This window comes from Lagopus muta, chromosome 2 (genome assembly GCF_023343835.1).
Source record: "Lagopus muta isolate bLagMut1 chromosome 2, bLagMut1 primary, whole genome shotgun sequence".
NCBI lineage: Eukaryota > Metazoa > Chordata > Aves > Galliformes > Phasianidae > Lagopus > Lagopus muta.
Window position 1 is genome coordinate 74,100,863 of NC_064434.1, and position 16,124 is coordinate 74,116,986.

The 16,124-nt window shown below is 33.8% G+C and overlaps 1 protein-coding gene across 4 annotated transcripts in view; it reads left to right on the forward strand.

Moving 5' to 3' along the window:
• Positions 1–16,124, forward strand: part of FMN2 (formin 2) — a 145,200-nt gene that overhangs the window by 74,054 nt on the left and 55,022 nt on the right. For all 4 annotated transcript variants that reach the window (XM_048937759.1, XM_048937758.1, XM_048937761.1 and 1 more), the window contains one exon: positions 9,916–9,977. In XM_048937759.1, coding sequence (XP_048793716.1) covers positions 9,916–9,977 — 62 coding nt within the window. The remainder of the gene's footprint in view (positions 1–9,915; positions 9,978–16,124) is intronic.

The window sequence follows — 16,124 nt, forward strand, 5'->3', positions numbered from 1 at the left end:
AAGATGCTCTCCTTTTTCATAGTGTTTCATGAGCTATTAAATTTTCAGGTCTATACATTAGGCAGCTTTTAACTGATTTAGTGTTGACACTTAAGTGATTTAATGGAAATGTTCTAAATTGCTGCTTGTACACACCTGGATCTTTAATTGTATGCTGATTGTGGGTAAGTTGGGAGCAAACAAAAAAAAAAAAACTAAAATTGTGTGTGAGCTGATGAATATAGGTAATACTTTTCTTGGACAAATCTATTTTTGGTATCCACCCAACAAATTATACCAAATATGAAAAATGCTCTATGGTTACGCGTTACTCTTGTCTTTATTATAAGGGATGAATTGTGGTCAATTCATCTCAAATAAATGTACTGTCAAAAATTTAGAGTTTCAGTTGTGGGCTAGAAGCATGATTAAAGACTGGAATGTATATAATGCAGGGATTAGGGATTATTCAAATTCACTTGGGGTCACAGAGTAACGCAATGTATTTCACAGATCCTATACAAAATGATGTCCTTCTTTTGATTATGAAAATAAGAAATAAAAGATGCTTTTTATAGTTGGAATAATCTTAATCTAAATTAATTCTTGACTTTGCACTTATGTAAACCTAGGATTAATATTTTTCTATTAAACCTATTTGGATTATCCTGATCTTCCTCTGCATCTTGTGTTTTCTTTGCCTTGATCATATCAAATGAGCCTTCTGAAACATGAAAAAGTAAGCCTCTTTAGACTAGACTTCTCAACACATCATGGCTTTGTTTACCTTAAGCTACTCTTATACAAGGTACAATTAAAAGTCAGCAAATTCAAATTACTAGAAAAAGAAATGACAACAAACAACTGAAACAAAATGTGATTACAAGTGTGAAATACTATGAATCCTGAAGTGTTTAAATTCTTTGTGTTCCAGAAAAATCTGGCTAGTTTCTTCCAACTGTACTCAGTAAGAGATGCTACCTTGTTCTATGAAGATTGACTTGCATATTTGCTTTGATAGTCTTGTTTACATCAGCACTAGTATCACTTTTATTGTATCACTGTAGAATTCACTGAAAAAATGCAACTGAAGTAGAGATCAAAAAGCAGTAGAGCATATATTTAAAAAAAAAAAAGTCAAATAATAACAAACTGGAACCCACATTTTATTTCACTTGACTCACAAATATGAAGCTGTAATTAATCTGTAGATGGATTAATAGACAAAGCTGCATGTTTTTACCGTTGATTTCTTTTGAGTATGATTTACCATTGATCTATTTTGTCGTTTGTTTTTATAATATATGTACTGTAAGTGCACATGGCCACGTAAACATCTCAAAGACGTATTTCTCATATATCTTGTTCTGGTAGTCTCTCTGCTATGGTATAATCAATAGGTATGACAAATTTTAAGTTTAGAACCTTGAAATTGAACAGTTATGGCATGATATACTACCTTAACTAGATAATTGAAAAATACAGTGCTACCTGTTGCTGAAGTAAAACACCAATTACTATTGTATTTTTATAACCATAAATTTATTTACTGTAAGAGAATTTATCGTACGCAAATTATATCTATCTGTATTAATTTTATATAATCTCATTCATTAAACATTTTAACAGTAATTTTAAGGGAAGGAAATCTTTCTAGAAAACAGTAAAACCTTTATTGTAATCATCAAGTACAATTAAAAAAAAAAAAAAACTACTAAATTGATCTTATGTCATTTGCATTTGTGTACCATAGTAAGCCTTAAGTAGAGTTTTCGAGTCGTCGTGGCTGTTCTTTCCAGTTTGTTGAAAATGCAGAATCCTGCCAGTCAGTCTTGCACTTCAAATTTACTCCCTGAAGACCAGACCCTGGCAGGTTTTTGAGACTGTTTGCTCTTCCATCCACTGTAATTTAAAATAAGCATAATCTAGTAAAATGCCAGTCTCTTCCCAGTCTTTCGATGTACTATGCCTCTGTTTTTTCACCTGCCTGATTTAAACAAATCTTATCTAAACAATTAAGATAAGCATTGAAGTGTAATCTCAATAGTCAAATCAGCAAACCTCTCAAAACCAGGGCTGAAATATAATCTCTCTAAATTAAACAGTCTACAATGGCAATCATGTTTGTATTTAAACATTTTATTCTGAAAGGATTACAGCATTGGTCTCCATTTTTTTTTCCTGCCTAGACAAGAAGGCGACCTACTGAGTCAAACAAAATATATTTGTTCTCTAAGAACTGAGCGCACGCGGTTTTTGTAAACAATCTGTATAGGTGTATAAAATCAGACTTCACATAGTCAGTAAATCTGTCCTTAATGTTATAGGCAACTGTTTGAAAAGTATGTAATGCAATTGTTTACAAAGTTATACATAGTTAATGTATTTTGTTATATCTTGCTCCACATATGTTTATGTGTGTGTATATATATAATCTATTGATACAATATTATTGCTATTGTAAAGCTAAGGATATACTCCTAAAAAATGAAATGTATTTATAACAGAAGAATCAATGCAAAAAAAAAAAAAAAAAACAAAAAAAAACCAAATACCTATGGTTATTGTTTAGTGGAGACTTCTATGTCTGTTGCACCAAATTTTACAAATGTGTATTCTTTGTTAATTCTCGTTTTATTATTTTCTAGAAATATTATATAAATAATTTCAAGTTCTTAATGTTCTTAAGCATTTTCAGTTCCTCAAAACCGTCTTGAAGCAGGAGCTCAGTTTAATCCATGTCTTCTGCCTGGAAACTCATATTCTGTATACAGTTCCAGCTTCATACATAAACTTTAGATTAAAGTGAATTACTACCACAGGAAAACTGTGTGCAAGCAGTTCAACGTGCTTTTTCTTGACTCTTGATTCATGACTTGTGTACTTTGTTGAAGATCTAGCCTGCACTGTACTATGTGCACTTAATTTTCATCCTGAAAAGGTGAGAGTATTTGCTAAGTAAACATATCACAAAAGTAACAAGAACAAGCAGGTAGGTGAGAAATTTTTTCATTTATGCTAACTACATCTAGTGTAGTGAATCATCCATTGTAAGCATCATCCTATCTGTTATCATCAGGGCTTCTCTTCAAATTTTGCAAGTCTGGGTGCTCTTGTTTAAAAATTTTTCTTTCACTTTATTTCTGAGAATCTTTAAAAGTTTTACAGCCATTATTCTTGCTTGTTTTGCTGCAGCTCCCATGCTGTTTTATAAAACATTTTGTTTTATCACTGCATATTCCATGCTTATCTAAATGTAGTGTTTATTTCAGAGAGGCCGGTTTAATTTTCTGCATTAGGAATTTTGTATTTTTTGTTATGAGTTGAAGAAATAGTTGTCATGTTGCTGGACGCATTATGGACAAAAACATGATGCTGTGCAGTATTGCAACCATGGTTATGTGACCAATGTAAGCTTACATGGATGAAAATGGAGCAGAAGATAGCGCTTCTTGAAGCTGTGGTTTTACTATGTGAGCTGCTTGATAACTTAAATACATATTTTGCAATTCAGTTGATTTTAGTGTAATTTGAATTTAAATCTGAGTTTATTTGGGAAGTACCTTGATATTGCATTATACCATAACCTACATAGCAGAAAAGGAAGCTAATGCACTTTGATCTTCTAAGGCTCTCTTGGCTCTGTGTTTGTTTATTTGTTTTTCTCCTATGGGAGCACTGAGAAGTGGTTGTTTTTGTTTTTCTACTTCTGAATCAGTTAGTTCAGTCATTCCAGGGAACCTGCTGGAATTGTCTACATATAGACTTTGATCTGTGTTTTGCTTGTATTTATGCATGTGGTGTTTTGCAGATTATTTCAAACACATTTGTCAGTGAAGGCTTCTATTCCATACTTACGCAATTATTTGCTCCTTGTTTTGTTGAAGTTTTAATATTTTAGCACAGTCTGAATATTTCTGGACTTGTGTTTCTTCCCTCAATGCATCAGAATTTTCCATTCCTTAAAGTTTGGCAAATATGTTGGTTTTCTGCTGGTGTTGCTTTTGACCATTTTAATTTTACTACCTTGGAGCAGCTTTTGTCTTTGATTAACTCTGAAATAATTATTCAAGGTACATGACACAGTATGACGCATTTAAGCAGCTTGCTATTCACTCATGATGAACACAAACATATTAGATTTATCCTTCCAAATATTCTTCTGGATATTCAAAATGAGTAAAAATTTCATCAAATCTTGAAAAATAAGTGTAAAAGTTATTCAGCCTTTTAAGATGTTCTCATCTTCTGCCTCAAAATAATGCATGGTTTTTTGGGAATCTGTTTGTATACAGTTCACAGTTTTTGTATATTGAAACCACAGAAACCAGTCTTCTGGCACAGGTTAATAGTAACAAAGTCAATTTCTCCTATATGATTGGTTGGTGCCTTTTCTGTTCTTTTCTGTTTCTTTTCTCAGGAGCCTGAGATGTAGATGATTTTATTTTTATTCATAAATACTATCTGAAATGTAGACTGGGGAAGGTATCTTAGGTATAACCTCTTGGTGTCTTGTTCTTGCGTCTTAGTCAGTAATGCTGGAACAGCTTTGAAACCTCCAAGTCAGTGCCCCATGCTGAATTGAGAAATGAGAAAACTATGGTTGCTACTATAAAACTGTTGTCCATCATTCAATGATTAATTATCAGTTTCCCTCTGTAGTCTGTCGAAATGACTGTCCATTGCTGATGCTTGATAAAGGAGACTTGAAGTCTTGGAAATACTCTTAGCAAAAGGGAGCGGATGAGATAGCAAAGTAGTAACCATGTTCAGGAGGAAAAAAGGGAGAGAGGTGTCTTGGAGAGATACTAATAGTTTCTTGGGTTTTGGGGGTTTTTTTTGAGAGTCAGGGAGAAGGTAGCTGTGATGGAAAACAGCATGAAAAATTGGAATACTTCTTCCAGAAGCACAGAACTGAGTATACAGGGTTGTTTCAGCATTCCTTGTGCAAGATTGAGTTGATTTTATGTCAGCTAGCAGTCCTCTTTGAGGAGATTAGCTATAATCTATTATTGGTAAAGTAGGATTTGGAATTTCTCAGTCAGTTTTGGAGGGACAGCAAAGCTTAAGTGCATTTGACAAGGACAGAGAAGAGAATGGTGTAAATCCTACCCTGAGGAAAGGAAAGACACAGAACCAAGGATTGGACTGAGTAATGGGCCACTCAAAGTCAATCATAAATGAGATTGTGCTGTTGAGAGTTTTATGACTTAAGCTGCATCCAAAATACTCTACTGATTAATCTTTTTATGAAATTCTTCTTAGTAGGAAATTTTGAATGTTGGCCTTTTCATTTTAGAATGAATTTCCAGATTAACAGTGAAGGATTTCCAAGTACCAACTTGTTGTAGGAAGCAGTCTTTTCTCTTACAGTTGGCGATATTTTTGGTGTATTTGAATTCTAGATTAGCTATGTCTATATCAGATGTCACATTTATTTAATTGATAGCTGTTAGTTCATGTATTCTTAGATGAACGGGGGCTGTTCTGTAAGTAATGCCTGCTATTTTATTAATTTTGCCCATTATGTCAGAGACAGATGATAATGGTACAACAACAGAGATTGAACCTTTCCTCTGATATTCTGTTTCATTTTATTTCTGTGCAACAGATGGCAGCAGAAGGGCAGCCAGACAAAATGGTGTCTGACATGGAAATGAGTACAAAGTAAATATTTGTAATTGAATTCTTCTGTGCAGGAGAAAATGGCACCCGCTGACATTAATCAATAATTGCTGAATGTTTATAGAGGCTGTACAGTGGAGGTTAGCTCAGTGAGGCATTTCAGCAGAGGCAACAACAGTGTGGAAAACAAGCCACATTCCAGGTGGTCATGCAGATATTTACGAGCTCATTGTGTAGAAGCCTGTTCATCAGTGACAAAAATGTGTATAGCTAATGGTGGTGAGTGCTGAATAAACAATGTTTTGTAGCTGAAAGGTTTTCCCAACAGTCAATGTTATGGTGTTCTTTTGTATCTGTTGTAGTTTCTGTGGAAATAAACTGAAGGCATTACTTTTAGAGCAATCTACATACAAATAATCAATGTTAACAATCTATAACAATAGCAACAACAAATATCACAGATACGTTCTTTTGTAGTTTCCTTGAGAATATACTCTGCATCCTCCAAATTCCTACTGGTGTTTTCTCGTGTATTACTTCTGCCAACTATAATAATGAAGAAACTTCGATTTTCATTGGAAGATTAATTATATACTCTGTTCCCCTGAAGGATTGTGATGATTCATTGTGTTTGGTTTTCTTAGGTGTGTCTTTGTTCTAAAATAGATTTGTGTGTGTGTGTGTGTGTGTGTATACACGCACACACGCGTGGGAGAAAGTCCTTCTGTTCTCTGAGTTCAAGCATGCCTCTAAATGTAGCCATGTTCTTTACACTAATCTCACTTTCTTTAGCTGCGATATTATCTTCCTGCTAGGTGAAGTGTCCTGTAAAGCTGGATTTGCAAATTAAATGATATTACTAGGAATAGTAAATCTTTGTCCTTTTGCATAAATTTGATTATCCTGTCTGTTTGAAACTAGTATCAAAGTTGTTGTTGATGTTGTTAATTTGTGTAAAGGGTGCAATGGAAACTTTTCTATTCTGCTAAATTTCCATGTTCTTCTGCAGTTGCATAAAAAATCATTTCTGTCCCAAAGATACTAGTTGAAATTTCAGTGAAAGTTGTTAGACCAATGAGATTGTCAGGGAAGTTCAGAACAAGAGGGGAAAAAAAAAAAAAAAAAAAAGTCCCTCTAACTGGATGGAAGTACTTTAGTTTTGGCTAGAAATAATTTGAAATGTTTTTTCTTCTCCTTTGCCCTTTAGATTGTTGAGCAACACTTTGTGATTGCTCTTCAATGGTTTTGTTTTTAGTGGGAGGGCTTTTTTTATAAACATCTGTTGAATAATGCTTGTTTTTTTTTTTAATAAAGTTGTTGGTTTGTAGTTCTTTTTATTTTTGTTTGCATATCTGAACATATTTTGTTCAAATGTAATTGTATGTGTATGTATTCATATCCAGTTTCAATCTATATAATATATTGAGTAATATTATAGTATTAGTATTTGAAACTGAGGTTGGTTTTATTGACAGCAGTGACAATAAAAATAGACAATACAAATACAAGAGTAGTAACAAAACTACTAAATCTTAAAAGTAAATACAAAATGTATGAGTTTTTGACTAAAAGAAAACTGTTGCTGCAAGTGTAATAGCCAATTGATATTTTTTTACTGCTGAAGAACATAGCTGGCAAACTGGATGATGTGCTGGCTGTTAAAGATAATTTCATAGTTCTCAAGACCAGGGAAACGGCAGTGTCAAATGCAAAACAAACAGAAGAGTTGTCTTCCACAATAGTAACGTGGGTGGAAATATCTATTGACTGCAAGATTTATAAACCTTTCTCCAGATGTTTGCATCCATGTGTACTAGAACTATAGCATTATTCAGAAGATTTTGAAGGGAAATTAGCATAAATTTATGCTTTCCTGTATTTTCCTACTTAGTCTCTATGTTTGGAATCCTTTTGTCATATCTTTAAGTCTGTAGTAATGCTGATTGTGGAGAGGGGACAAAAGATATGTTTACATAGTTAATTTGGCTGCTTGAGAACATTATTGCTTTTATCAGTTCAGATTGTCTAGATAACATAATTAAATGTGCAACAGCGGTCATTTCTTTGTCGGATATGTTCCATATTACTGTGCTGCAATATCACCAAGAAACAGAATTTAATCTCCTGATTTCCAAAGAGGAAAAAAAATTAAAAGTTCCGTGGTGAATGTTACCAACTCCCCGTGGGATCTTTGAGTGCTATTTAGAAATGTATACAACTTTGTATAGAAACACCTTTGTTGGTGTGGTTTTTTGTTTTTTTTTTTTTTTTTTTGAGGGGAAACATGTACTGTGGTATAATTTCTCCAAATCCTTGTTTCAGACAGATTTGTTTTAAGTGGCTCCCTGAAGTATGTACATTCTTCTGCATACCTGTTTTGTTGAAAGTACACAGACCTGGCACCGCTTTGTTTGCCAGGCGTTCTCTTATCTCATGCAAGCATTCAAACAAAAGTGTTCTATTGCTCCCTAAGTAATCTAAGGGTGATCTTAACATTGAGCAAAAGTCAGAACAGGGACTTATGTAATATTTCTTACAGCAGGAGTAGACAGTCTCTGGAAAGAGAGCAGGCAGAAGACAGCCAGTAAGACAGAATAAATAGCTGTTCATATAGGAAAAAAAGTTTTAAGTTTTAAAATGCTGAAATGTAGAGATAATAAAAACTGAGTTTCAAAATATTCTATTTTTAGTAAAGCTCTTTTTATATGTGCTTTCAAATATGTTTTCTTAAAGAGGAGCTCTAAAACTAATCTAGATCCAGTTTTTATTTGCATATGTCTTCTGTTCTACAAGGCAAGTTTGGTTTACTTGAAAGCACACAGATACTCCTACTGAGTAAAATGGATTATCAAGTACTTTTGAGAGAGCATATTCATTTGGTATTGCCACAATAATTATACTTAAAGGGGGAGGGGTTGTATCAAAATATTCCAAATAATTACTAGCAGATTTTTTGCATGGACCCTCTCCCCTAAAACCAATAAAGCATTGCTCCCTAAATTTTTAACTATGTCACTGTTATTATCTTTAAAATGTATTTACTTTGTGGTAAGGGAAAAGTGTTTTTTTTGTATTATTTCTGAAAGTATAAATTTTTCTATTTTTTTTTATTTCAGTCTTAAAACTTGCATACATACAGAGTACCCTGCTTAGTACTTAGAAGATCAACACTTCTTTGTTTGTAATATTATTTTACTGTAACTAAAACTATGCATCAAGCCTGGAAAGGGGTAATATGATGAGTCCTAGACTCAGAGTGGTACACATAAAAGCTTTAAAGCAATTGGAACAAATGAAGTTGAATTATATTATTGGTAGTCTTTAGGTGTTTACACAGAATTTCTCTATGACATAGACTGAAAGGACAGAAACTACCCTTGTGCAAGGTTGCTCTCACAGATCAAAGTTACGATATCTAGATTAATGCTATTAATCTAGAAATGTACATATTGTACGAGCGCCTACACATATATATATTTATGTATATGAACACCTTATCACAAAAAAGTAAAATTAATGAAGGCCAAAATGAAGGAATTACTGTAGTGTGATTAAAGTATTACCATTTCAACAAAATTGGAATGAGGAAAGCTAGATTTGTCTTATAGGCAAATTGTCATAAAAATTGTTACATAAAACATATAAGAGACTAAAACCTTCTTTTTTTTAAAATTTTTTTAAAATTTTACTGTTTTTGTTCAAGAGTAGTTAGATGGAAATCACTCTCTCTGTGTTCACTGAACCAGCTTTTTGACGCTGAGAAAACACGATACGTGTGTGGCGCCAGAATTGGTTGGGAACAGGAAAGGCATATTTTGTATCTGTACTAAACCTGTCGACTTACTGCATAGAAGACTTGACCCTTGTCAGGTGTCTTGAAGTTAACTGGCTGACTTATGGATTAATCAGTTTAAGAGTGAAGCCAACCAGTGACAGGAATGAGCTTTGTTGTGTGAGTGTGTGTGTGGCTGTGGTGCAGATTTACAAATTTTTATAATGCTTTCAGTCGGACCGTGAAAGTCTGATGTAAAGCTTATCTCTGATCTCTGGCTATGGCCATACTCGTGGGATCGTGTGTATGTGTTTGGGGGCAGGGAGATGAATTCTTTAACACTTGACACCTGGCTCTACCAGGTTTCTAGCCCATAGTGTTAGGAATAGCACTATTAAAGGCATTAATATAGTCAAAACCGTTAAGCTGTATGGCCAGTAGGTCATAAAAACTATTGCTGGATATTGTGCTTAGGTTTTCTTTCACAGCTGGATTATCATCTTGATAACTAATTCTTTTTTATTTTGTCTTTTTTATAGCTGTTGTGAACTTAGACAACTCTGTGGTTGACCTAGAGACCCTTCAAGCCCTCTATGAGAATGTGAGTAACCAGAGGAAGTCCGTACAATGTAGGAATACATTGGTCCATATGAAAGTATTTGGGATTTACATCAATAGTCGAAAAGTGTCCAATTTTGAACTGACTGTTCTGATGAGCAATTCAGCTGCATTGATTGTGCATTTTTTTTACTGAGCACGCATTTTGTTGTAGCTAATGGAATTCCTATATGAGAAATCAACTGTATTCCTTTTTGTTTGTTTTCGGGTAGGGCAGTCAGTAGGCATCAGACCTTGCACTTTGGACCTTTGATTTATCCTGGTTACCTCACTAATATAGCTATGCTGTTCAATAACAGTTCTTTTCAATAAGAACAATCATTTCAATTGTAAAACTGCAGTTTTAATTATTTTGGAGGAAAACCCTAAATAATGAGAATTTCAAATCTTTGAAAGCAAAAGGCTTATTTTGGGTTAATAAACTGCCAGAGGCTTCATAAATGTCTGGTGCTTATCATCACAGCGTGTTTGACTAGTAGGTATGCAAAATCAGGGATTCAGAATGTAGTCAGGCATGATCTAAAACTTTCTAAAGCCAGTCACGTGCAAAACTGAAAGAAGTGGATTTTAGAAGTACATTTCTGCTTTCAGCTGAGGCGAGTGAATATTATTCTTTTCTTGGAGCACACTGCCTGAGTACATAGAGGTCTGGCTAGGAAATTCCAGAAAAAAAGAGAAGTTGTTTTCTATTTACACTCTGAAACACGATGCTGTGAGAAACAGAAGTGAGTTGAAAGCCAATGTATTTTACTAGACTTTTCATTTCCCTCACATTGTAATTTTAATAATACATTCATTAATTTAGCACCTTTCCCTTTTTTTCTTTTCTGGACTACCTTTATATAACATATCTTGCAATTATTTATTGATTTCTGAAATTTCTCATTTGGGATGTGAAAAGAGAGACAGTAATCTCCAGTCCTCTTTGCAGAGAGGATATTGGGTAGCACAGTTTGTGATTATCTAACTAGAACTTGAAAGCACTACTTCTCTTATTTCACCTCTGAAGGATTAACTCCCTTCAACACTGCTCAGGAAGGTAATGACCAAATGGAAATCTATCCTTACCACCCCCAGAGTCTTCATATTTTAAACATTTGTCCCCCTCTGCCACAGTCTTTTCAGAATGAATGCTGCTCTCATGACCAGTTTATTAAAAACTTCACTCTTTTGTTGCATTACACTTCTTTAGTTCAAAAAATTATCCTTTTGCATTGCTGATTATAAATTGTGCTAACAAGGTATTTTTCAAATGCCTTATTAGTCTCATCTGTATTGATCTGTGTAAGAAATATGTATTTCTTAATTCTAGTATGATGGATCAAGTGCAAGTTTGCTGTCTCCCGAAACATCAAATGATGCTGTTCTAGTTTTTTTCATTATTACTTTCATTAATTACAGAGAACGTCTAGGAAATGTTGTCAAGAGTAAGGAAAACATATGTTAATCTGAGGGTAGACTTAGAAAGTTTAAACAGCTATAATGTGTTTTCTAACTTTTGGCGTAAGATATATCAGTTCAACTGTATCACTGAATTTATTGGACTAAAGAAAGAAGGCAAAAAAAAAAAAAACAATTATTTTCAATTATTTTCCTCTGAGCTGAATTTTGTTGCTGGATCCTCTGTTTAGTAGACCTGAAGTGGGCTCAAAAGAAGGCTCTTGAGGTTCTTGTTTTGTTGTCATTGTTCCTTATTGTTTTTGTCTTCAATTTTAGATCATACTTACCAGACCGTATATTTCTTTTCCTTTATAGCTTCCTTAATTATAATAATATTGTTCAATATAACAGTGAGCAATAGTTGGTAGGAGAGGGCATGGCACGCTCAGCTGTTCCCTTATTTCTCAGCCTCATTCTTTGTTGTGGGTGGGGATAACTTTGCCTAACTCCATTACACTGTGTTCATTAACTACATTTTTAATTCTTAAGGTTTATTTGTTGAGTTGGGATTTCTTGCTGCGTATTTAAATATCGCTATACCAATTCTCAGCCTATTTGATCTCTCTGGAACATATGGGAACTCTTGTTTTACAGTCTTTCCTCAGAATGTAGTTGAGTGTTTTTCTGATTGCATATGTCTGGCATGGTGCTTTCCCTTCTTAAATGATTACTTAAACGTGAATGGAGTTTGGGCACTCTCCAAGCCTAAACACACCCAAATTTCAAAAGCTACAGTCTCAAGGATTTAATTCCTGTTTACTGAAGAACTGAAGTCTTCTTTAACCATGAAGTTACTGTAAACATATTACTACTTTTTAGTGAAGAAGCCCGCACCCCACCAGTGACCCAAGATCCGTATTTATTTAATAATATTAACTGATAGCTAGTGAGAAAGACTTTGGTACTGCAGTACTGTACGATATAGTTTCATAGTTGCATATGGCTGTGTAGTTTTCTCTACAAACTATGTTTAATACACAGTTGATTGTCAACATGTGTTTAGACAACTTAAATATAGACAGAACAATATGCAGAACAGTTGCTTTAGTGTGATTTTTTTTTCGCAGATATTACCACCAGAATACCCCAATGTCCTCATTTTCTCTGCTTTATCACAAAAAAAAAAAAAAAAAAACAAACAAGCACACTTTAAATTGGGCGTTTCTCTGCTTGATGAATACAGAACTCTAGTTTGGAATACATTGGTAGTTTCTTTGCAGTCTAGTTTTGAATTATATTCCATTTTGCTATTTTAGCACTGAAAAAGTATTTGTTTCTATTTAACTAAGGAACACTTGGGATATATTTTTCCCACTATGTTAAAAAATGTTGAGGTTTTTTTTAACTTGCTATGAGGGAAACAGAAATCATTAGGTTCCTGAAATTCCTTAAGAGTTGTGCTTTTGGGTGGCAAGTTGATTTAGAAAGAGAAAAAGCAGGTAAAAGTCTAAATGGAGCTATCAATTCACTATATATGGTAGACCATATTGATTGTGATGAGAAATACAATAATTTGCAGACAAATGAATGTTCATCTTGAAAGCAGGTGGCCTCTTACCAGCTAAAATACTGCATCTTGAAATCAGGTAAGACTAAGGCCTGTTCCTGCTTGTATCTTCAGTTTTGAGAAAAAGAGTGTATAAAAATGTTTTTAAATTGCATCAAACAATTCTTTCTGCACTCATTCCTTTCAGGTTTCTTCACATCACAAATTCAAATGCAAATACTTCCTTAATTTGACTCCTGTTATGTTGTCAGGTCTATCTCTTTAAATAAATTAAGGGCAATGCTTTCATAAACTTCCAAATGCCTTTTGTAAGAGAAAAAGGTGACCAGAAGTTTGCAGCACTTGCCTCCACTCTACCAAGATTCAAATCTTAGTGGTAATTCAAATTGCACCTGCAATTCTCAGAACTGGAAAGTTTCGCAGTTAATTGGAAACAATGTTAGAAATGTTGAAAAATTCATTTTGTAAAGCAACTGATATCATTGCATGATAATGTACATATTCATGTATCCCCAACATTCTCTGATTTGCTTGGTAATATACATATGTTGTAAGTCACTTATGGGTCTGTCAGTTAGATTAGTAGAAAAATACCAAAGTGAGTAAATAAACTACCTGCATTTATATTCAATCAAATGAGTTGTGTAGTAGGCATTGACTTTTTAAAGAGTGAATAACACCAATCTCAGTTTGTATTGCAGTAGTATTACAGGCATTGGGGGCTGTTGGGAGCTAGAGAGTGAAGGACAGGAAGAAGTGGAAGTGGAAGGGAAAAATGAACAGAGTTAATACTATGTATCTCAATTTTAGATGTGCCTTTGGCAGTGTTTTATAGGATGTTCTAGAAAAGCCTGCGGAAGATAAGCTGACTGGCGCTTCGAAGGGCTGTGTGAAAAGCTGCTTCAAAAAGTATGCTTTGACAGTAGATTACAGGAGTTCTATGTTAAATGAAAGAATACATCGGTAGTGGCTACTTTTCATTCTGATGAGATTTTGGAGCTATGCTGTATTTTATTTTGGCATATGATATATTTATGTATACTATATAGAAATGTTTTCATATTCAATGTCATCAAGCATGACAAAAATAATTTTAAGTAATTCATTTTGATGAATGAAATGTGGACTAATGAGAGATCAGAAGAAAACAGTGATTTTAAACCTAGGCCATAATTTACCAGGCAAAATGTGAATGAAGTGGAATTTTTTGGAGTAGAACAAATATGTTTGGTTGAAGCCTCTTTCCTGTCTTCTTTGGAGCAGGACGTGTGCTTAAACTGCAGCATAGATGATTTAGACAAACTATCAGGGAAAGTGTTCCAGGGATGAGGATAGAAAAAAATGCTGAAACAGGCTGTTGGAAAGGTGGTGGATTCTGCCCCCCACAGTTTAGAAGACAGGTGGGAGTTATAACTGTCAGAGATAACAGAAGTTCTTATTTTGCTTGAGCAAGAGGGTGATACTTTGACAAATATGTGATCTTACAGTTGACAATTTTAATTCCTGAGGTCCTGTCCTTAGTTTTCCTATCTATAAAACTTAACAGCTTGAGACTAATGCAATGTTTTAGTAAGCAGCTGTAGTATGGTACAATGCTATTTGTTATTCCCTTTTTTATGTTTCATTTTAAATCCAAATATATATGCATGCATATGTGTGTGTGTATATATATATATTTAATAGAACATAAGAATTATTGTACAAAAAGTATATGTTCACACTGTTTTGGACACTTCTTTGAAAACCACAATTTTGATAGCTCAAGAAACTTAGCAATAAATATTTAAGTTAATAGATATTGAAGTACCTTAAGTAATAGTAATATACTTAAATTCATAAAACAGAAGTAATTTTTAATACACAATCATGGTTTTAGTATATCCATTAAGGTTGCTTTTCTTGCATCTGATTTCCACCTCTCAGCTCTGCTCCCTGTGACTGGGAATGTCTAATACTTCTTTTTTGTCAACATTAATAAAACGTAGTTACAAAAGAAGATCCCTGTGGAATTATAAGGATAAATGTATCACATCCAATTTAGTCATCCTCTACTGATAATACATTTCTATCTTTTTTCTATCTTCGTATTATTCGTATTTTCTATATTCGTATTATAATAATTCTATTATTTCTATCTTCGTATTTTTAGAAGATAAGCCTTTTGTGACAATAATCTTTTCCCCTTTTTTTAGGTTATTCTGTAAATCTATATGCTATGAATACAGATACAACATGATAATAATTTATCCAGATGCTGTTTTGCCCCATATGTTCTTTTAGAGTAAATTTTTTCAATTCTGTTGTTAAATGGTGGTATCAGATTCAAAAGAACTTGATTTTTGAGTGCAAACAGCACTGAACATGCTAGAATTTTTAAGGTGTAGAATTCAAATGCTATGGTCCTCTGGAAAATGAAGGTTTCTTAATTCCTTGGATTTTCTTAATCTAAAAAAGACTGATAAGATAAACTGGATTTACTAATATGGAAGATAATGTAACAAGTGATTGAGGGGAAAAAATTATCTACAACAAGTTCACTCATAATTTCAAGGTGTCTACTCTGTGGGTATAAAAAGAAAAAAAGTTTTCTGTAGTCCTACCTTTCCCTTTGTTTACTGTAAGTTTGATCAAATACTAGGGTGGGAGTCTTGCAGTTCGCACAAATCCAATTGGATGCAGCATTGAGAACCTGCTTTAGCTGCCTCTGCTTTGTGCCAGAATGTTGGACTAGATGATCTCCAGAGCTTACTTCACACCTTAATTATAATTCTATGAAACAGATACTGCTACCATTATAATACTATAGTGTTGAGAAAAAAGTTTACTGCTGAGGGGAGAAAGTTGTTAGCAATATTACTACTCCAATACTATTAGAGCTCTTCATAGAATAGTCTAGGCTACATTAAGGAAGATGAACCTTGAAAGAATATCAACAGGAACCCTGAGTACATACTAGGACATGTAGTACTTGAGACAGATAGTCTTGCAGTCGTTTCAGTTGATTAGAGAAACTCTCCATTGTGTTCTGACTTTTCTATCTTCATGTTTTGATTTCACAAGAGCATTTTCCCTCTTCCACGTGAGATGTTTAACAACCTCAGAAGAACTGTCTGAACTTGACTTTCTAGTTTCAAATTGCTGATGGAGCTATGGCAGTATGATCCTAGGTAGTTTGCTTACTCT